Source organism: Nymphaea colorata, chromosome 4, assembly GCF_008831285.2.
Source record: "Nymphaea colorata isolate Beijing-Zhang1983 chromosome 4, ASM883128v2, whole genome shotgun sequence".
NCBI classification, from domain to species: Eukaryota; Viridiplantae; Streptophyta; class Magnoliopsida; order Nymphaeales; family Nymphaeaceae; genus Nymphaea; species Nymphaea colorata.
The window spans coordinates 21,121,363-21,143,591 of NC_045141.1; the positions used below are offsets into that span (position 1 = coordinate 21,121,363).

Genomic DNA, 22,229 nt, shown 5'->3' on the forward strand with positions numbered 1-22,229 from the left:
GATACTCAAAACATAGTTCAATAATTGGTAGAGGTAACTAGCTCATCAATGAAAAATATAGATTTTATATCATTTTAGTTCTTTTTGAACAATTTGTAAAAGTAGCAGCAACCCTTCGTCAGGTTTTTTTTACTTCGGATCTGAGATCTATGGTGATTTGAGGTTGGACCTGCTGCTGCTAGCTGCTGAAATCCAATGTTTCTTTCATGCAGCGTAGATTCATTTAGATCCACACCAAACGCAGCCTTCAAGAAAATGAGTGCTGTCCACTATAGTTTTATCCATTAAAGCAATAATGGATATTTTTCTTCAAAAAGGTAAGTATGTGATGCACATGATGATATTTATTCACAAGACTTCATAAGAACATCACACATTATATATATAAAATAGTTTATCAAAAATCCGATTCAGGAGTAATTATTGGGCCGTTTGAAAATAGTAAAAATATGTTACTACCGTATGCATCTAATTTGAATTGAAAATTGGGGACAAAGTTTCAGTTCTGTCATTGGTAGGCAAAATATAAAAAAGACCATTGAAGTTGAAAAAAGTTGACCATGGCGAAGTGTGATTGATTTGATTTGCATTTCCAGTGGATGCATCCACTTCAATATGTTAGTTGAGACCATAAATTCATCTTCAAACCGGTCCCTAGCTTAATAGAATTTAACAAATTAACTTGTTTTTTAGCTTTAAGAAGTTGATAAATTCATCCTCTCCTTTTTTTCTTCTGGTTTTACTCTCAAAAGAAACATAGTTTTTTTTTTTTAATACTACTTTTCGTAAAAACCTGAAATTTCATCACTCAAATACATAAACACCGTCGCTTTGCCTTTAAAATTGCATTTCAAGTGTCATTAAACACGCTTTATATTTTTTGTTTAAAAAGTAATCTACTGATTTTTTTTTTTAAAATCCAATAAACAAATGTTTGATATAATCATAAAATATATTTTAGGAGCACTGTGATTTTGTAAGGGACATTTGGATAACAATTCAAAATGCAAACTCAAGCTTTAGTTTCAGGAAAACCTAATTTTTTAAAAATTGGTTTTAAATCAGTTTTGAAAAACTGGTTCATGTATTTGGATAATAAGACCAAAACACATTATTTTGCCAATGACCTAGGAGGTGTTGTTTATAAAAAATAGTTTTTGGTAAAACTCATTTTTAATAATATTTGGAGTGTTGGGTATCATCAAAACTAAGTTTGATGAAAACCTAATTTTTTAAATTAGTCCGTTTTAACAAACTGGCTTACATATTTGAATAATAGTATCAAAGAGAAACAAGTTTTATCAAAAATATTTTTTGATAAAATTCATTTTTTTAATAAACCAGACACACCTGCAATAGCTTTTTGAAATTAAAATCATTTTTTACCATCCAAAATTGATTTGGGATTGTTATGCAAACGGCCCCACAAAACAAAACTGATTTAAACCAGGGTGGCCGCCGCAATGGGATGCCTTAATAACGTAATGTGACTGTCGATAAAATGAAACAGCGTGTCCCTGTGAGAGACGGCTACAGAGTCCCACCTCGGCAGCATCGCCAAGAGTGTGCGGGAAAAATCTGACGAGGGAGACCACACATGCGGGGCGGGGCGCCGTACGCGGCACGCTCCAACTGAGAGATCGGCCTGTATAAAGGAAGGGGCCGTTCAGCGCTTCTTCCATCATCATCGTCATCGTCGCAGGGGGTCGAGAGAAGAGGGAGGAGGAGGAGATGGGTCTGGAGGTGAATCTCTCTCCATTTCTTCTTCTTCTTCTTCTTCTTTTTTTTTTTGTCTATCTGTTCGTCTTTCTCCAGCTTTTCATTATCGGGATCCTTCGCCGTTGTCCGAACTTCGCGGACGGGTGACTGTTCGGCATGTTCAGTTTGAGTCGTTTGAGCGATTTGCCTTTGGCGATTTTACGTGCGGGCTTTGATACCTTTCTGTGATCAAAGCTTGATGTGGCCGATCTCTCGAGGAGAAGATGGCCTTGATTTTTTTTTTTTTGCCCTTTTCTGTGGGTTTTTGTCAAAGTTGGGGACTTCCATTTGTTCCTTTTTTTGTCTTTTAAGCTTGCTTGCTTGCTTGTTTTACTTCGATGGTTTGCCGCTAAGTGTAGCAGTCTCGTTACTAACAGTAAGTAAATGTTATCGTCATTAAGTTAGTACCTCGGTCGGGTATGTTCAGATCATGCTGTAAAGAGACTGGGAAAGATGCCTTGTTTGGGAAATATGGGAGAGATTTCTTACTGAAGCCTTGTGACGATCAAACTATGTGGTTCCAGGAGGTTATTGAGCGGTGGGTTTTATGAGAAACTCATGCCAATGGACACTGCGGCTAGATCTAAATGATGAATGGTGGATGGTGTCGGGAAAGTTAATGTTTGTCTGTTTATAGGTTTGGTTGGATTAGACGTATTAAAATCGTGTATCGTATTTGGTTTGATCTGTGAAGTTCAGACCCAAGTTATATAACGATCTGAATGTAAGTGGTCCTTGCAAACTTGAATTTTTAGATCTATAAAGACTTGATGAATTACAGAGATCCCTTTGGGTCAATTTGTTCATCAGCTAGTGGAAATGTTCTTAAACTCTGGATCTGATGATTATTAAATAGGATTTAGATTGACAAGAAGTAATGCTGAAATGATCTTCCAGGTTTATGATAGGATTTTATCAAAAATATTCACGTAGACTGTTCTTTTACCTCTGCCTAGCATGCGGCCTTTTTCCGACGTGACTGTTGATTCACATCGTAACCGCCATCCTTTTCGATGTCTTTTATCCTTCCCACAAACTGGGTCTTTTTTTTTTTATTTTTACCGAATCATTTTTATTTTTGTAACGACATATTTTTACCGATTCATCGTTCCAAAAAGCTTATTGTGGAGATACCCTTCATGATTTGTTGGTCTAACCAAAGAAAGAATTGAAGTTTGTATTAGCTTACACGGATGGTGCAGCTACCTATGCATTGCAGTCACTGAGGTTTGCTTTTCTTGCAGGAAGAGTTCTTGGAATATGCTGAAAAAGCCAAAACTCTACCAGAAACGACAACAGATCAGAGCAAACTTATTCTTTATGGACTTTATAAGCAAGCGACAGTTGGGCCAGTGAATACTAGTAAGTTTTTGGTCCAAACTACTATTTTACTGCATACTCTTTTGTTCCTCTCAATGCTTCGATATAGGTACTTTTTGCTTATCTATGCGAGCTGTGGATGGTCTTTCAGAAAGCTTGTTCCATTGTAAAACAATTATTTTATAGTCAATTCAACAACGATTCACATTTTTGAAATTTTTTCCCTCATAGTCAGTTGAACCATGTGCACCTTTTTTATCTGAGGGATTGAAACTGAGGCAACTAGTGGGATACAGTAGGTGCCAAGTTGGTTATTCAGTTAAGAAAGATAGCCGACTTGGTCAGGACCTAGCATTACTTGTGTGTGTGTGTGTGCGCCTTCCATACAGATGGGCATGTACATGTATCTGTTTTCCTCTGTTTTCTCTTATATGATAATCTTATAGCTTCAGCATAATCTCAGGTCCGTAGAAGAAATGTTTATCGGAATAAGACATGGTACATGTCCAGTATAGGTTACTAAGGGGTCTAGCATGACTTCAGGGAATGCCATTTTTAGAGCTTGTTATTTGAATGGATAAAGTTTGTCCATGACGCTTAGTATCATTGGTTTCATTGTGTCGTTAGGCAGATCTGGTTTTGGCTTAGCGTCAAATTGCATCTTTGTGCGCTTTGTAGAAGTTTGAGTTGAGAAAACTGGACCTGTTCTTCATTCCGTATATATGAATGGGAGATCAGGTGGGGTCCCATTCATGCCTAACCAGTGCATTCATATTTAGACAATGCTCTACCTTCACTCTAGTGCATCAGTAATTGCATAATTCCTCTGATATTAGTTTTCGTTGTCACACTGAATCTCTAGTTATCTAGTTGGGTTGTTAAGTACTGTGACTGGACAGATCTCATTGACGACTAACTCTATCAGCGAGCTCTGATTGAGTGGTTGGCGACAGAGATACCCCTCTGAAAGGTGCATAATCAGGGAAGTAAGGAACCTATGGCTGGTGAAGCTTTGGTCCCTCTTGTGACATAACCTTTGGGGTGGAATCGGTCGCCTAGACATTACTAGGAAAGGAAGGTTCATCGTAGTGCTTATGTTAGCTTGAGAAAAGGTTTATTCTGGAGTGTCTTTTTGGTGTTCCAAATTCCTATAGGTGTTTCAGTGCTCCCTTGTTTGAGCACCACATGAGCTTCAGTAGAAAAGGAGAGCTTTGATCCGTTGCGTTGCTAGATTAGGTCTTAATTTAGTCAATCTTGGTGCAGGCCGGCCGGGGATCTTTAACCTCCGGGATAGGGCAAAGTGGGATGCTTGGAAGGCTGTTGAAGGTAACTCTCTCTATCTCTCTCTCTCTCTCAATTGTGGACAGTTTTGCATTTAGTGAACAAATTGATCTTCCTTTTCTTCGAACATCTCCTGAAAGTTCATCTTTGCCTGTGTATTGGCAAGAAGTTCGCACCTTCTAATGGCTGTTTTTTAGTTGCTACAAGTTCCTTACAGAACTCATAAATGAAGCAACATTTTTTGTCCCAAGTCTTGAATGGGAACGTTGGACATTCAGTGACAACACAATGCTGCTCTGCTCATTTTTATAATTATTTCGGAAATGAGCCACCGGGCGGTTGAAAATATGTTTATGATGCAGGGAAATCGAAGGAAGAAGCCATGACTGACTACATCACCAAGGTTAAGCAGCTGCTGGAAGAGGCTGCTGCGTCTGCATAATTTATCGATCCTTTTATTGGGGCTGAATTATGAGAATCTATCTGCCGCCGAACTTTTAAGTATCAGTATTTGGTTTCATGACATTGGTATCTACTCGCCTATTACTGTTCTCTCGCTCTCTCTCTCTCTGCCCCCTCCCCTTCCTCTCCGCTGTGCATGCTTCCGTGCATATTAGAAAAAGCCAATGGTATGAAGATTCTTATAGAATCTCATGTCAAATCTTGATACCTGACTTGCTCTAATCTGCCTACATGACGGAGAAACTGCATGAATGGGCATGTTTGTCGTGCCACGAAGAGAAGGCCTTTCTTCTAATCTTGAATGGGTTGAGGCTGTGGGCTTTTGTGCGCCCTTTAACCAACCATATTTATTTCATAAAAGCTGCATGCAACATCCTTGCAGGGTCGTGATCCACCGTCCTCCGGCGCCTTCACCAGAAAGGTTAAGGGAGTCCTGTGGGTTGAAGACCCTGGTCTAAGGCTCAACCTTATCGTTCTGTTGCCTGAGCTTTCCTGCGGTGTTGATCTCGCAAGGCTCGGTACTTGGGATTTGGGAATTTTTGGCTTTTGGATTTGCAGCCGGAGTTTGGAATCGTTTGGCTTGCTTTCTCATCATTGTGTGAACTCTAGCTTCAGTGATTCCTGCTCCAGGAAAACAGAAAATTGAATAGGGTGAACTTGTCTCCAAAACAGGTTTTTAGGATGAGTTTGAGCAACAATGACTTTAAAACAGCATTTGGGAGGCAGAATGGAAGGGTGTTGAGCGACGAGTGACGAAGAGGAGTGTTCCAGTCTACGGCCCAAAGAGAGGGCAGAAGCCCTCACAGTTCCTCCCAAATTAGGAGGAGTGTGAAAAGTAGATTTGTGAAAGCTCAATTTCGACAAGACATGTTTCCAAAAGAGTGTAAATGACATGACCCGCAAAGATTTCCATAGAAGGCGTCGTTTTGTTCTTGTCACCCAATCCCACAGAAGATTTTAAAAACTGGTTCAAATTAACAAAGTTTGGTTTTCGGTATCATCCAAACACAACTTAAGGATTCAACCTTTCCAAACCGTAGCTGATTAAGATGACATTGTGGGTTAAGCCCAGTAAGTCAACTCTTAAGGCCTTCTCAACGGATTAAGATGACATAGAGGTGGATTTACTCGATTTTACTTCGTTTTGTCAGTAAAAAACAAAAACTTCGTTCCAAATTCATTTCAACTGTAGTTTTGCATTGGGATATGATTAGGGTTGTCAATTAAATTGGTATAGTCCAAGCAAACATGTGGATAGTGCTTAAAACGGAATATAACAAAATAGATAGGGTTGGATCATGGGGAAACCAGATCTACCCATGCACCAGATCACTTTCCGAGAGCAAGATTTTTGAATATGGACGATGGTCCAATGCACATTTCTATCTAACCAATTCATGCTTCGTCGAAACTGAATAAGCAGATGCTTGATCGAACTGAAAATATCTCCCAACTGTGGTCTAGAGAATAAATGACAGACTACATCGTGTTGAGATCCATCTTTCACGTTAGAACCCCAACCAAATTGAAACATGACGAGGCTCTTAGGAAAGTTAAGCTTCTTTCAATGAATCTGCAAAGTAACTTGGATGGCTACTCAAGTTCAATCAACAATGATCATTCGTGCATTTGTGGAAGCACAAACTAGAGGGTACCTTTGCTTTTATCTCGTATACTGCAATGACTGCGAAGAAATGTCCTACCCAAGTTCCCATCATTCTATATATGCAGCATTATGATTCAATCTTTCGAATGAAGGATGTGATATGAGCACTCACTAGCTCTTGTCATTTGTTTAGTATTGTTTGCAAAAGTTGTTTTCATCTGAGTGATTCTCATTGATCAGTGCCAATAAAAGGCTGCTGGGAGATTGGTTGCCCACCATATATTAACAAGAAATGAATATTAATTTAGAGGCAAAAAACTATGGACAGGATACTTAGCATCTAAACATCAGACAACAGGAACAGGCAAGCAAAAAACCCTGCTGCCCAGACGATAGACCACCACAAAAAACAGATATGAAGACAGCTGAACTGAGCTCAGAGCTGATGAACCGAAAAAAAAAGAAAAAGAAAAGCGGTCAACTCCACCATGCCTTTCAGTCTTCTTTTTTAGTTTTTGTTATTCAAGATTACCTTAGTGGTTGGTTGGTAGTAGGGACACCATGCCGAGTGTTATATGAATTTGCTCCAAAGATTAATGCAGGTTCATGTAACACTAGTTCTAGTGTTCTATAAATCTGTTTTAATCTTTAAAACATATTCTTGAGACATTCATGCAGTGTTCCTGCTGTCAAACAATCCTGTTTGGCAGTAGAAACATATTTTTACTGTCTCATGAATCTTCTCACAAAAAATGGACCGAGTTTATAGAATACTTGTTACAGTGTGCTATGAGTCTGCCCCATTTTTTGGGCAGGTTCATAGGACAGTAACAAATGTTATTGTTACTAAATGGCCCCTTAATATCATGGCACTCATGCTGCATTTTGTTATTCGGTCGTATAAGTGCAGCATGAAATTCATTTTAACAGGTAAAGAAGATCACCCCGCTGTGCGAGTTCTTCATTTGATTTTCAGCACCCTTTACATCAATACATCAGCAGTTGAGGCAATATTTTTAAGAATGCGTGAATATTCATGTTGTTGAGCTTTTCAATTAGAGAGTGAACGCATCTCATTTACTAACGTTGGTTAATAACTGAGATTGAAAAAACACAAAGAAATAGTTTTAGCGCTGCTCCCTATAGGCTTTTGAACTCATTCCAAAAATCAAACGCTATTTTGTCGCCTACGATAGCTTTATTTATTCAGAAAGCTCATCTTCTGAATACCACCAAGTTGACAAACTAAACAAGCGCAAGGTCAATAGCTTTCACATGGATGAGATTGGTGGCATGTACATCATCGGTTGGTACAAAAGACTTACAGAGTTTTGACAAAAATAAAATGCATAGTAAGGAGTTTTTTTTTTTTTTTTTTTTTTTTTTTTTTTTTTTTTAAAGCTTATAATCGCGATGTTAATTAGTTTCGAAGCGATTAATTGTGTTCTTCTGAACTTCGTCATCTTGTTGCTTGAGGCTCTTGATTATGCTGTTGTAGAGGTAAGACTTGTTGGTATGAACTCATTTGCAGAAAAAAAGTGTAAAAAACACTGAATTAGTTAAAGCAGTTGATCGGCGTTTACAATTGTGGATACTGATTTATTTATAACAAAAAAATGAATAGAAGAAAATATGAATGGCTGGAAAACTTGTCGATGGAGTCAACTGGCACTCATTTCCCTCATGTTATAGGTACATTTTTATTTAAATTATGATAATAATATGTACGTTATCATGTACACACGTATAATATTTGTATATAGTAAAATGCGTAGTATATTTATATAGGCTTCTTAAAGGCTGATCATATGTGTGCATAAGCAGCATAACATGAACGATGTGACCCATGTGATCGAATAGCATGCAAATATTTTTCAAAAAAATCATATGATATACGTTTTTCCTTTTGGAATCGTTAGTGGACCGCCTTTATAACCATCCGATCTAATTTATAATAAGATGGATAAAATATGTGCATGCTTGCTAATATTTAGCAGTATTCAATTTCAGTAGCTCTCCCTCTCTATTACATATAATTTTCTTTACTTAATTAATGTGCCCGAATCCGATGCTGGAAAGACAAGCAAGTGACAAGTGTGATTTCCATCGCATCGCACTCAATTGGAGAAACTTAGAAGTTTAAAGAGTTCAAGAAATGAAGGATAAAATATCTCTTGATTTTTTGTGGCCATTGTCACCGCAGGCAATGTAATCCAGCTTGACCAATGAATTATGAACATGCATTATTTGGTACATGCATATCATATCTGTGCAGTCATATGTTCGTAATCAGTTCACACAGTCTTGAGACTAAATTCCTTCATGTTTTCGTGGTTTAAATGTTTTTTTGGTTTAACATTTTTGGATGAATTAAAAGAGTATTGCATCCTACCACCCAACAAGAGAGCCGAAGCGAAGCTCGAAAAATATTTGCATCCATGAGTATGCTCGAAAAATATTTGCATCCATGAGTATACAATCTTGCGTTAGGGGCCGAACATATAATTACTTGCTGTGAACATATCTATCTGTTGTTGTTACATAAGTGCATTGAAGACGCAGATGATGAAACGAAACTTTCTTTTCTTGATCTATACTTCTGAATACGATTGAAAGTGAAAATTTTTATACCATCTCTCTCTCTCTCTCTCGCTCTCTCTCTTGTTGACAATCGTGCAAACATGATTCTATTTTTTTTTTTTCTGTGAATAGAACCAGTTAGGTCGCCGGAAAGTTTGGCTAAATTTGACAAAAACCAAACAGATCATTAGAATGGAACGGAAAAGTTACTCCCATTTGTTGCCTTTGGGATTGTCCCTTCATATCTGCAAAAAAATGGATCAGACTGTCACATAAATTTTATACAGCGGTCTGAATTTCTTCCTTCCGAACTCAAACCACGGAGATGCGATCATGACGTTCCGAAGACCGAATCTCATAAACATGTTTTCGTGCGGTAGTTGCAATTTACTTGGATCAATCCACATAAGATTGCTGAAGTTTCTAGTTTCCATCCTCATAAAGTACCTCAGATCCTTCTTTCGAGATGATTAATTATTGTACTGTTCTCGCAGTTTACACCCATAGGATAGGAGTCAAGTTGGATCGATCACCCTCTAACCCAATTCCAGCAGATTTAACATCGGATCTAATGTGCGATCCAAACCTGAATCCAAATGCTTCTCCCTGCCTACATAATCAATTCCAGATACTGAACCTATTTCTCCCTGCGACAAATAGGACTGCAAAGAGATAAAAAATCCAAGAAGGAAAAATGCATTAAGGTTGTGATTGATAGTCTCGGATTTTACATCTAAGGTTGCATCAAAAGATGTCTTTTAGGAGGTCTTCATTTAAACTCAGTAGAGTGGATTTTAAACGTAGGCCACATGTTAAGTACCATAGATTTAAGGTTAAATGGAGGATGGTCTGATCTTTAAATCTATGTAGGGGATCATAGACCCGCAGTGAAACGAACATAACTTAAATGTCAGATTCAAATTGAGTCTAGTATACTAAAAATTGACAAAACCCACAAACCAAATCCAAAGCACAATAAGCTCATACTCAGTTCAAACTTGCCAAAATTTTGTTTACTCAATGCATGAAGTCAAATTAATATTTTGCTTTCCCAAGTTGGGAGGAGGTTCGCTCGGGAGACGAGTTATGGGCCACAGATACTTGGAGTCCACGAAATGGAACCACAATGGTGGGCGGAACCCCGCCCACACACACACTATATATATATATATATAAAACGATGAAAACTCCTCTAACCAGCTACGGAATACGTACGTTTAAATTTATCATCTCCCATAATCAGTACTACAAATAATGACATGTAGGATAAAAGAGTTGAAAGGTGTATTGCATGACCACCCAAATTTTGAAGCAGCTTTAAACTATCGGAGTAGGAGATGAAGAGAGGGGCTTTCGCCTCTTCGGTAGTTGCGTCCGATTCTAAAAGACATAAAAAAAATGGTAATTTTTTTACAGCATTGTGCTTAGATGATACATTAATAAGAATAAGAAAAAAAAGTTTAAAAACTTTAACTTATTTCTCACCTGAAGGAAAATTTACAAATATTTTCCTATTTTATGAACAGTTATCGTTTTTGACATGTCATTGTGGAGGGGGACACTCAACTGACAAGCCCCAAACAGCGTATCTGGGCATTTTGGGAACTTAACGTGTGGTTTTCATCTCGACACCTGCGAGGAAGGAGAAAAGAAAAATCTTTTGATGCTTTTGATGCCCTTGGAAACTGGCTTCTTACGCTACGTTTTCTTCAGAAATTTGCAAAAACATAAAAATAAAATTCGGAACACATCGAAGTATTTGGTGATAGTTAAAGACATACTCACAGGTTTTGTAATATTTTTCTTATTTTTAATACCAGGAAGCCACACGCCAAACACGAGACTCGGATTTTCATTATCTTCAAAATGTTAGATGAAAATTGTAAAATTTTTGGGCAAATGGAAACTGGTTCGAGTCTTTTGATGCCGTAAGAAAGTAAGAATTCTTTTGTCCTAGGAAGCAGGGGAAGAGAAGAGAGAGTCACCGAACTTTCTGGAGGAGAGGAAAGTGATGGTGTTGTTGAAGTTAGCTGAACCCTTCATAAACTAGTATCACGGGTTAAGTAACCTCAGGTTCACTCCCTCTCTATAAAATGAAGGCCAAATCCCCCGCCACTCTTCGTCATCCTCTGATCTCTCATGGCGTCCAGGTTGGTGCTGAGACAGCTGCTCTGCAAGGGCCAGCATGGCTCCCGACACTTGTCGACGTTGGCCGCCGGCGGGGCTGCCAACCTTGCTCCCCGCTCCCCCGGCGCTTTTCTTCTTGACGGTGGCACGGACCACGCGTGGTTCGCGGCGAGGCTCTTACCGGCGCGAGCGAACAGTGGTGCTGCTGCTCCGGTCAAGCTTGCCGGTGGCGGCGAAACGCCGGAGAGCGGCGGGGAGAAGGGGATGATAACGAGTTATTGGGAGATAGAGAAGCCGAAGGTCGTGAAGGAAGACGGCACCGAGTGGAAGTGGAATTCCTTCAGAGTGAGCTCATCTTCTCTGGCTAATTCCCTTCCGCTTCTCGTTCTGCTTTCTTTCCTGCACCATATTCACGCTTCTTCATGGTTTTTACGATTACGTGGCCCGTGAAAACATTTTTTATCTCACTAAAACTTTTTACCTAGAAGAAAATCTGAAGAAATTAATTTGAACGGTGAAGTTTATATTCACAAATAGATCAAAATTCAACATTAACTCAGTGTTACTTTTTTACAAACAGACATGTTTACGCATATATTCTTCGTATGTCGATCTTCAATTTGAAAAATTTTATAGATTACAGTTTGGTATTCACGCATCTAAAGTGAACTTCTCCAAAAAGTTGCATTTTTTTAAGCTCTAGAATGTGGTAATCGCATTCCGTATATTATAAATTACATTTGACTACTTGATATCCATGTGGCTAAGATTTGAAAAAGAAATACGTTGCCTTGAGCCTACTGCCCGAATCGGTTCGTCCACTACACTTCTCGTGTTTGATACGGTCCTGTGGGTGTGTGGCTGCAGCCGTGGGAAACGTACAAGGCTGACCTGTCTATCGACTTGGGGAAGCACCACTCGCCGTCGAACGTGCTAGACAGGGTGGCGTACTGGACGGTGAAGGCGATGAGGGCGCCGACGGACGTGTTCTTCCGGAGGAGGTTCGGGTGCAGGGCGATGATGCTGGAGACGGTGGCGGCGGTGCCGGGGATGGTGGGGGGGATGCTGCTGCACTGCCGGTCTCTGAGGAGGTTCGAACACAGCGGCGGGTGGATCAAGGCGCTGCTCGAAGAGGCGGAGAACGAGCGCATGCACCTGATGACCTTCATGGAGGTGTCCCAGCCCCGGTGGTACGAGCGGGCCCTCGTCGTCGCCGTCCAGGTCGTCTTCTTCAACGCCTACTTCCTCCTCTACCTCGTCTCCCCCAAGCTCGCCCACCGCGTCGTCGGCTACCTGGAGGAGGAGGCCATCCACTCGTACACCGAGTTCCTCAAGGAGATCGACGCCGGCAACATCCCCAACGTCCCCGCCCCCGCCATCGCCCTCGACTACTGGCAGCTCCCCCAGGGCTCCACCCTCCGCGACGTCGTCTTGGCCGTCCGCGCCGACGAGGCTCACCACCGTGACGTCAACCATTTTGCCTCCGTCCGTTCCTCTTTCCTCCTCCCCTTCATCAATTTTCTTCCTTCTTCCTAATTTAATCCTCCCCCCCTGCCCTCAGTGGGTTGCTTGTTTCCCAACCATTCTGCTTTCGTGATACTGATTTTGCTCTTCTTCCTCTGTTTTCGTTTGTATTGCAGGACATACATTTCGAAGGACATGAATTGAGACAAACTCCTGCTCCCATTGGGTACCATTGATCAGATCGATCGACCTCCATAGTTTTGCAGAAAAGGGAATACAGGAAAATGGGAAGAAAATTAGAACACAAGAAAGGAAAAGCAATAACTCTATGGTGAATTTCCCCTAGCGTGTTTCACAATATATGTTGGTGGAGAATAGAAGATCTAGATGGCAGTAAGTCGGCTCTTTGAGGGGCTAGCTGGTGCTTCTGTTAAGTAGGTGGTGATGCGAGTATACTTTTCTCATCAATACTTGGCGTCGGTTTTCCTTCGACTGCTTTCCACTGCCTTGTATAAGTTCCTTTTCAGCTTGCTTTCATATGTGAGTTCAGTGTGTTTCTTCTGTATAAGGGAAATGATAATCTAATAATTCCTTGTAGTTACTTGAGCACTCCTTCAGGTGCAATATTGCAGTAGAAAAGAAAAAGTGCAGGGGCGATCGCAATATCTGTTTAATCAGAAAACACTTTCACTCAACTCAGAAACAGATTAAGATTCAGGTCTATAAAAACTGCATTCGATGATTTGCAAGTGACTGGATGTTGATGTCCGCCAAAATCAGTAATACAAAAATCTCATACCAAATTCAGATTTAGTTGGATTAGTATGCTTGCTTTCTCGGTCTAAACCCCGAACTTGGATTGGCATCGGAATCAATCAGCAAAAGAGCGAGACAGAATGCATATCGTTACTAAATAGGTTGGCTGAACCAAGTTACCATAGCCAGGAAACAGTAGCAAAGAGGAGCTCAGTCCAGTGATTGTCGGAACTGAGAAATAAGGAATCAGTCTCTAAATGAAAAACGGAAAAACAGGAGGGCGGGAGGTCAGGCACAGCGAATAGAAGCTTAATTTCTGAACTTCCTCAACTTAGTTTCAAACGGAGCCAACTTCTAAAAAGATATCTTTTGGCCAAGATTTCTATAACAAAAGCTGCTTTTTCACGGTAGATGCAGTCGTTTCTAGCTCTCTTCGTGACCTCCCTCTCATCATCTAGTAGCAGAGACGATCAATCTTCAGACAAAGGTGCACTTGTTGCTGAAATAAGTCGATGACACTGCCATAATGAGATCCTTAGACAACCGAAGAAATCTCTCTTACTAAAGGCGCCGATGTCCTCCAAGCAAGTTGCAGCGGAGTTGGGGATACATTACCCTCCAAAACAGACTGTAAGTAGATTCTTCATGTGAATGGCAGAGCAAGCACTCGCTAGAAAGCCGACTTCCCCACCTCTGGTTTCTCTTGGAATTCGAACGTATAGAATTATGCCTGAACCAGAATGGACAAAGTTGGAGCATCATGCAGGTTACTCCATACAAGTAGAAAAGAATGAGAGCTGGGAACAGATGTTTCAATATCGCACTGTTGCTCTTATCAAGCAATCTCTATAAATCACAACTTGAAATAGCTAGCGATTGACAAATTTGGCTTGTAATTCATACATTTTGGGTCTTGCGTCCCCTAAATTCTAGTGAGACTGATCTTCCCCAAGGTGGGGTGTGACCTGTGGTGATTGGGCTCTTAGTTCTAACCTTTAAGATTTGTGACTGTCCATATATTCTACTTGAACCATGATCGATTGATTTGTTCACCTTCTCCTGTATTCATGAAGCCCTGGTTCTAGTGATGGATAAGAAACTACGCACACACACACACACATATAAAAAGGTCGGGAGAGTAACTTTTAAAATTTTCGAGATTCCCACCGAGGTTGCTTTCATGAATGGCTGGCCACAAAGCCTTTGATAATGTTAACCACATTTAATGAGCTTGTCCTTGCAGTATGATACATCGATTGATCCAACGAGGGAAACACTCAGATTTGCTGCTGACAGATAAAAAATAAATCAAACTCAATATGATATAGTTAACTAGTTTACAACGTAGAATAAGATTAGCGGTTGCCAATACTGGTTTAACTAACATAATTTTTTGTTGATGTGGATGTATAGGTATAGGTCAATGGCTGATTCCACTAGAAAGAATCGTGTATTTGGAAAAATACAGTATCTTGCCACAACCATTAACTTTGGACAATTATGTGAGGCAACGGTCCCAGTACTATTATTTGGGACATCAAATATAATAGTCCTCCGAAAGGTTAGGAACGATCTGAATATTTAAAGCATGAAGCCTTACTATTTCGAGCATAGTTTTTGAAGATCCTATGCTTCCTAAATCAAGTATGGAACTTCGACTACTTTTATCTGGGAGTCCTACTTTTTTTTTTTTTGAAGAGTGGAACTTTATGAATAGATCTCGATGCCCAAAAACCTATAAATGATACTTAATCCTATAGTTTAAAACCAGATCTTGTAACCCAAAAGATTTAGGCTTTCGAATTTTAATCCTCCGAGAGCCCAATTCAAAATGTGATTACTACGTTTGTTAAACAAAATCTTCATGTAATGAATGTTAATTATATTCATCTAATTGCAGGTCATAGATTATATATATATAGCTACTAAACCTTGTATAGCTTCTAAGGAGACAAGACATGTGAGATTAAGTTGAATAAAAAATACTTAAGTAATGAGGGACCGAAACCAAACCACTTAAATTGTTGTTAAAAAAAATATTTTAAACAAAATTAGAATATGGTAATACGTTTATAAATAATAATTAAATATAAAAGACATTTTAATTCGAGTTGAGACTTTCTATTGTCCCGATTTTGACGTTTGAGTCCTTACTTTTTTTTTGAAGATTAAGAAACACATCTAAACTCAATAAGTGATTGAATATTTGTATGTGTTTCTCATCCAAGCACTCACAAGACCATACCTCTAAAGCTAAAAGGAACAAATAATACTACTTTGATAATTTGTTTTACGGGGTCTGGCCTATTTTTTCTTTCTTTGAACTAAGTGGTGTACCGGTATATTCCATATCACTTCCATCAAGGGCAAAAACTATATCATCCAAATAGTGTATTCAATTTTTTTTTAATGTAATTTAACACTATAAGCGTGATCATCTTAAAAATTTTTAATAAAATTGACTTGATGGAAAATATCTTTCAAGTCTATGAGGCATTTAGGTGACACCCTCCTCTAACTCAATTTTGTAAAAATTAAGTTTTACGAAAACCAAGTATGTTAATGAGTTTTAAAAACTTTTATCTTTTGGTGGGACGGCACATCCAATACCTGGTTGTTGAATAACCTAAAAGAGACCGTGTTTTTCACTTCCTTTTACAAAACCCGGAGTTCTCTTCAAACCCAGTTTTGATGGCACCCAAACAATACAAAACCTTCTTTTTTTAAAGTGTCACTCAAACACCCTCTATAAATTTTATGAGTTTAATTGTTAATCATAAAAAAAAAATAGAGGCTTGGGTAACTTAAATTTTGAAAAAAAAAAAAGCAACAATTTTTATGAAATCAACTTGAACTAAAGTATGTTTTACATTAAATTAGTATCCATATGCATGTCTACATGTTCATGTTCATATTTTATTTGAAATATTGTTTAACAAGAGTTTTAAATACTGGTTTGGCTTTTATTGATAACCTAAGTAGTCAAAATATGCCGGACCTCTTTTAAACCATCCTGTCACCTTAAACTAGTGCATCAAAATAATTAGTGCTGTGTAGGCGTCGATCGTGGCTTAGAATGAAAGAACGCAACTTGGGATTCCGGCAGATCCCTCTCGAGATTCCACGCTGTTTCTTCTCCCTCACTATTTAATTCTCCACCACCTCAAACGACGTAAGTTGTCAGTCAATATTAAAGACGTCATTTTAAAGCTGCGTGCCCCTAGAATTCCACCTTCCGGGACTGTTTCTCCTCTATCAGTGTATGTATGGGACCCCATGATTCACAGTAAAACATTCAAGTTATGCGTATCTGCAAAATAATGCCTCAATTTTTTCAATATTATCATGATCGGTCGAAGCTGGTTACTTTCGGGATCTTTGGTAGTTAGAATAATTTATGAGTGTTTTATGAATCTGTTTTAAAAATTGGAACAGTCAAAATGAAATGAATTTGTGAAACACTAGAACTATGTATCTATGAATCTATCTCAATTTTTAAAATAGACTCATAAAACAATCACAAAGTTGTTTTATTCGCCGAACTACCTTTTAAAAAGAATCGCAGTATCCGCCACCACCCACACAACCCACCTACAGACAATTTATCACATTTTTCAAGTTAGTTGAGACAATTTGTCACCCTTTTCACTTTTTTGTATGTAAGAAGATTGTCATGCACCTACTCTAATAGCATGAAAGCAGGGGCCAGATAATTTTGGTTAAAAGACACCAAATATAAAATTTAAAATTTCAAGGAGCACTAACATATAAATAAAAAAATATCAAAAAAATCAATACAAAATTTTAAAAAATTTTGGGTTTTGTGTGGTCAACTGCCGACACGTAGCTCACACCTTCCTTTGCTCGCACATAGATTTCCTATATATTCAAGTCAAATACGACGAAACAGGCTTGGCGCTTCCGACATGTCCAGCATTGAAGACGTGAGGGGAGTGTGCATTTGATAAGAACTTCAAACATGAGTTCCTCAAAATGATTGTTCAAACAACGCCATGTTCTTATATCCAGAAATTTGGTACATATATTTCCAACAGCTTGTTTATTTCCCTTGATTTGGAGGTGAAATTTCACTCGCCCACGGCGTTTGATGAACTTGAAAAAGAGGTGAAATTTCACTCACCCGCTTTGTAAAGGGTGTTTGATGAACTTGAAAAAGTTCAAGAAGGGTAACCCGTACCATTTCTCCATCAAACGCCCCCTAAAGTTCCTTTAATTGGTCAAAAGTGGGGGTCACAATTGTATAATATAACTTTTTTCTAGAACACCAATGTAATCGAAACATAAAAAAAAGCTTTCCATCATGAGTTCGAAGCCCACAAGGGTAATAATATTTTATGCCCATAAGGCAAACCTTATCTTACTAAGTTTTTCTTTATTACAATCTCTCATTCAAGTTGAGAGAAGGCGGCTGTGAAAAGTCATGTTGGCCAATTAAATAAAGTAGAGGAAAAAAATATTTTTTTAAATTAAACCGCGAACAGGAAGTTAACAACCTACCACTTGATTCTTTAAAGAAGGCTCGATTGCCCCTACATTCACCTTACCTTTTCAGGGTTTTGAATTGCATCGAAACGTGAGGTGACGTATACGAGGACACTTTCTATTTGTAACGTTACAAAACAGGTTTTGTGACCCCAATTATTCATATGATTTGTTGCCCCTTAAAATTAAAGTTAAAAACAACCCAGCCAAAGGAACTGAACATTAATGTGTTTCTTCATTTTAAGAGAAAGAATAAATATTTATAACTAAATAAGGCAAGTTGAAAAAATATAAAACTTAACATTTGCAACCGACCTGCTTGAAGTTGGCGCTTTTACAGGGAGCACAAAAATTGAACATTTTTAGTTGCATCATGTATTGTTTAGATTCAGGTTGAGTTTGGCCTCACTTGAGTCTAAGAGTTGAACTGTTTGGCCCTCCCCTAAAAAAAACCTTGTCTTCGCCCTTGGTCTTTTGTGCCTCTGCGGCTGTTAGGTAAAAGTTTTGGTTAAAATGTTTAGAAAAGTGAAGCAGCTTGTTCGTAACATTAACATTATAACCAAAAGGGTGCTCTCTCGATAAAGTATGAATAAATATGAACCCTAATTTGCGTGTGAAGAGGAATCTGAATTGAATGTTTTTGTCTTTTGTATACTTATAAATTACCTAAAGTATCTAAATACAAGAAAATAGAAGAAGTGGTCCTTACTCAGTCCTTAACGTACGTGAGATTTTAATTTAAAGCTAATCATTTACCTAATTTCAATATTCATATACACCGGTAGATGTGATTTACACCCAATTGGTATTAGAAGGCAAACATGTACTTTTTGCTTCAAAAATAGTGCTCCGCAATTAATCACAAAAAACCCCATGGATCTCCCAATAACATGAAGTCCTCATTCGATGGAACTCCCTATATCTCTTTTAAGTTGAACAACATTATTTTTCTGAAAAAAAAATGATAATAATAAAGTTGTGTTTAAATGACGCCCTTAAAAGAAAAGGTTTTCTAAAAATTTAGGTTGACAACTTGATTTGTACGTTTGGATAACAAAATAAAAACAATGGTTTCTATGAAAAACTTGGAGCATTTGACCACTTCAAATTTAAAATCTACGGGTTTGATGTGGATATGACATGACATACTTTTGCGATCTATAATCAAATTCACGATTCATCAAACTAAGGCTCTTTTAGGTTATCCACACCATTTTAAAAATGTCATTTTGTCAAAACTTACTTTTTTACAAAGTCAGTTTTGGCAATCATCCGAACACATTTTAATTGTTGTCTAAAGCCGTGTTTAAGGGCATCCTAAAACGTGCACTGTTTGGGAACAGTAACATACTATTATTGTTATATGCCTTACTTATCTGCTTTACTTTTTTGGACATATGTATGAAACAGTAACATACTATTACTTTTCTAAACAACCCCTTATTAAAGAACATTATAAAAGTGATTAATGAAAAAAACATTGTGTTATTGAAATTCATGTCCCTAAAACAAAGATTTCTTGAACACCACGTTCTTACACCAAAACCAAGGATGATTATGAATGTTATTTTTATATCTAATAATTAAACATCAGATACACTGACACAATGTTTTATGAAGCAAGAACATCTTACTTTGAAATATGTATTCCACAAACATTGCTTGTGTTTCACGAACACAAATTTCTCTTTGCCGACACCTTTCCATGTGAAACAAAGGAGAAACACAAATAGACACTATAGACAACCACCAAAGGCTTTGAGCACATCCCAAAAGAATTTTCCCTCTTCTAAAGAAAGAAAAGTGAAATGCAGGCATTTAATAACTCACTCAAAATAACTTTTAATGTGATACTCCTACCTTTATATTTCATTTTCTCAAAAAAAAGGTCTTCGTAGGGTCTACTGTTTGGGAGACTTGTCATCATCACAGAGAACAATAACGCAACTGGTTTAAACAGTGACGAGTGGTTCGGAATTGTTAACCTTTTGATCCTTTGAAAATGTAGAATAGGCATGAAGTTTCCAGGAACTTCTGTCCTCTACAGTGGTGGAGTCAGGATTTTTTTTTGCCGAGGAGCAATCGAATCGTTATCGAATCGTTAGCTCAAGTTTGACGTGGGCACCCCATATAATTTTTAAGTTATTAAAATTTAAAAATACTTTTGATGGTTGGTACGAAGTGGGGCTTACATCGGCCACAAGTATCTCGGCCACTGGTCCTGAAATATGTGGACATGGAACAGAACTAAGATGCTTGTAACCTTATGCTGGTAATCACTAGGACCTCGACACCACAGATTTGAGATGGAAACCACCTCCCCCCCACCCAACTAAAAAAAAAAGAAAATTCCAACTTTAAATCCATGGTTTTTAACATTTAAGTAGATCTTATATTCATGTTAGTTACTAAGATCATCAATTTGTTTAAAATGAGGGCCTCTCAAAGCACACCTTTTAATGCAGCATCGGATTTAAGATATGAAGCTATCAGCCTTACGGAAATATAATTATTAATAATGATTCGGCCTTGCGACATTTTGAGTGATGGTGAAATTCATGAATTTTTTGCTCTTCTCTTGGCCCCATTTAGTGTGGTTTACTTGTATGTTTTGAAACTCAAGATTTTGACGCATGAGATTTTTCCAAAAGCCAACGCAATGCTGACAATAGGGGCTGGGATCAAGCTGACTTGAAGAACAAAATTAATATGCCAAAAATGTTGAAACATGGCCCATAAAAAGCCAAGCCGTTTTTGCCATTAGAAGCAACACTTGGTACTTAAATAAAAATTTTTCATTTTGATCTTCTACCATCTTTTTTGGTGAAGGAGGAACTCCCCAAAGGCTAGACCAACTTAGTCCTCAATAATTTTACACGCTTCAATGTCAGATCCAAGTTGGTTCGACAAGTCAAGATCTCTGAATTTCAAGTACATGATCTTAAATTCCTTGTCTGATAGATGTGCTATTTGAGAGAAATGGATTCAACAACCCTTAAGGGGCATTTGATAGTCTCAAATTTAAGATCCTTAAGATTTCTTGAGAGCCATGAACTTAAAGTCATACCCTCCCAGCTCCGATCTTCAATATGCCCTTCTTTTAGTGCAAAGAAGTAAAATAAGGATCTCTTGGATCTTAGGTCAGAACCAAGATCTTTAGTTTGATGAAATATGACTTTTACTATAAATCTTTTGCCATGACAGGAAAAACATACCTATCAGAACAAGTACACAATAAAAGAATAACGGATCGGCGAGCAGAATAACAAGGTTGAGACTTGACCAACCCCGCGTCTTTAACTTGACACCCTTCACATTCTCCTCTTGCCGTCGGGTGATGCCCACCGCCCGTCACGCCATTCCTCCTGCACTCGTCTTCGCTAATAAATAAATTAATAAATAAAGAGAAGAAATTCTTGGCCTAAGTAAGGTGCCAAAGTGTCAGGACGTAAAAATAATTTTCTTTGATAATGTTAATGTTGTTCATTGAAATTATTGCCTACTGCCCAGGCTTTCATATTTACATATTCCACATTGATGCCACCACTGAGCAACAAAAGATATATAATGAGCCACATGGGTCAGTACCTCAGGCCCAACCACCATCAACAACCCCATAGCCTCATGCAGACCCTTCATCTCAATGATAAACAGTCATAAATTGAGGAAGCACTGAACTGCACATTATTGAGCATCCAAAGTTCATGTGATCATTAGAGAAGAACATGTTGTTGCATGCTTATTATATTTTGCATTGCGCAATTGGATGGTGCTGCAACTCTCACACCATTGGCCAATCATCAAATTTCAAGTAATCCAACTTACCCAACTTGCATCTATACATGTATATATTAATGTTGGGTGGGTCACAAGGATTCTTCTCATCTGGTAGGGGGGGCCTGTAAGGAAGACTAAGTCAATATGGAGTCATAAAATATTATGAGGACCCACTTTTAATGGGTTGGAACTAGGCCTTTTTCATTTTAAAGGAAAACGCTCGGTTAGGAGTGGCTGGTTGGAATTAATTGTAAAAATGAGCTTGATCAGTACTCTATATTTTTTAATAGAAGTTACACTTTGTTGATCAGATAAGGTTGCAAATTAATGCTTGGATTTGGATCAGATAAACACATGAGAAATCAGTTTGGTGTTAAACCAGAGAGTACTTCAAAATGAGAATTAAAGTTAAACCCAAATTTTGAATTGTTATCATAGTCGCTCTTTCATGGAAATGGAAAGTCTGGTGATTTCGGGTGTGCAGGAAGATTAATCCCACCACTTGAGCGAGAGACAAGAGGCAAAGTCTCCTCCTTCCCTTTGTCCCTCGTTTTTTTACAAACGTAATCAGTTGGGTTCAGTAGCGGAGCTACTT

The 22,229-nt window shown here is 38.3% G+C and overlaps 2 protein-coding genes across 2 annotated transcripts; both read left to right on the forward strand.

Annotated features, from left to right (window-relative positions):
- Positions 1-1,581: 1,581 nt before the first annotated feature.
- Positions 1,582-4,911, forward strand: LOC116252166 (acyl-CoA-binding protein). The gene is made up of 4 exons (XM_031626270.2): positions 1,582-1,743; positions 3,003-3,120; positions 4,342-4,404; positions 4,722-4,911. The coding sequence occupies exons 1-4, from the start codon at positions 1,732-1,734 to the stop codon at positions 4,799-4,801; spliced, it is 273 nt and encodes a 90-aa protein (XP_031482130.1). The 5' UTR covers positions 1,582-1,731; the 3' UTR covers positions 4,802-4,911.
- Positions 4,912-11,134: 6,223 nt separating this feature from the next.
- LOC116252962 (ubiquinol oxidase 2, mitochondrial-like) lies at positions 11,135-13,199 on the forward strand. The gene is made up of 3 exons (XM_031627622.2): positions 11,135-11,479; positions 12,002-12,619; positions 12,775-13,199. The coding sequence occupies exons 1-3, from the start codon at positions 11,147-11,149 to the stop codon at positions 12,832-12,834; spliced, it is 1,011 nt and encodes a 336-aa protein (XP_031483482.1). The 5' UTR covers positions 11,135-11,146; the 3' UTR covers positions 12,835-13,199.
- The last annotated feature ends 9,030 nt before the right edge of the window (positions 13,200-22,229 follow it).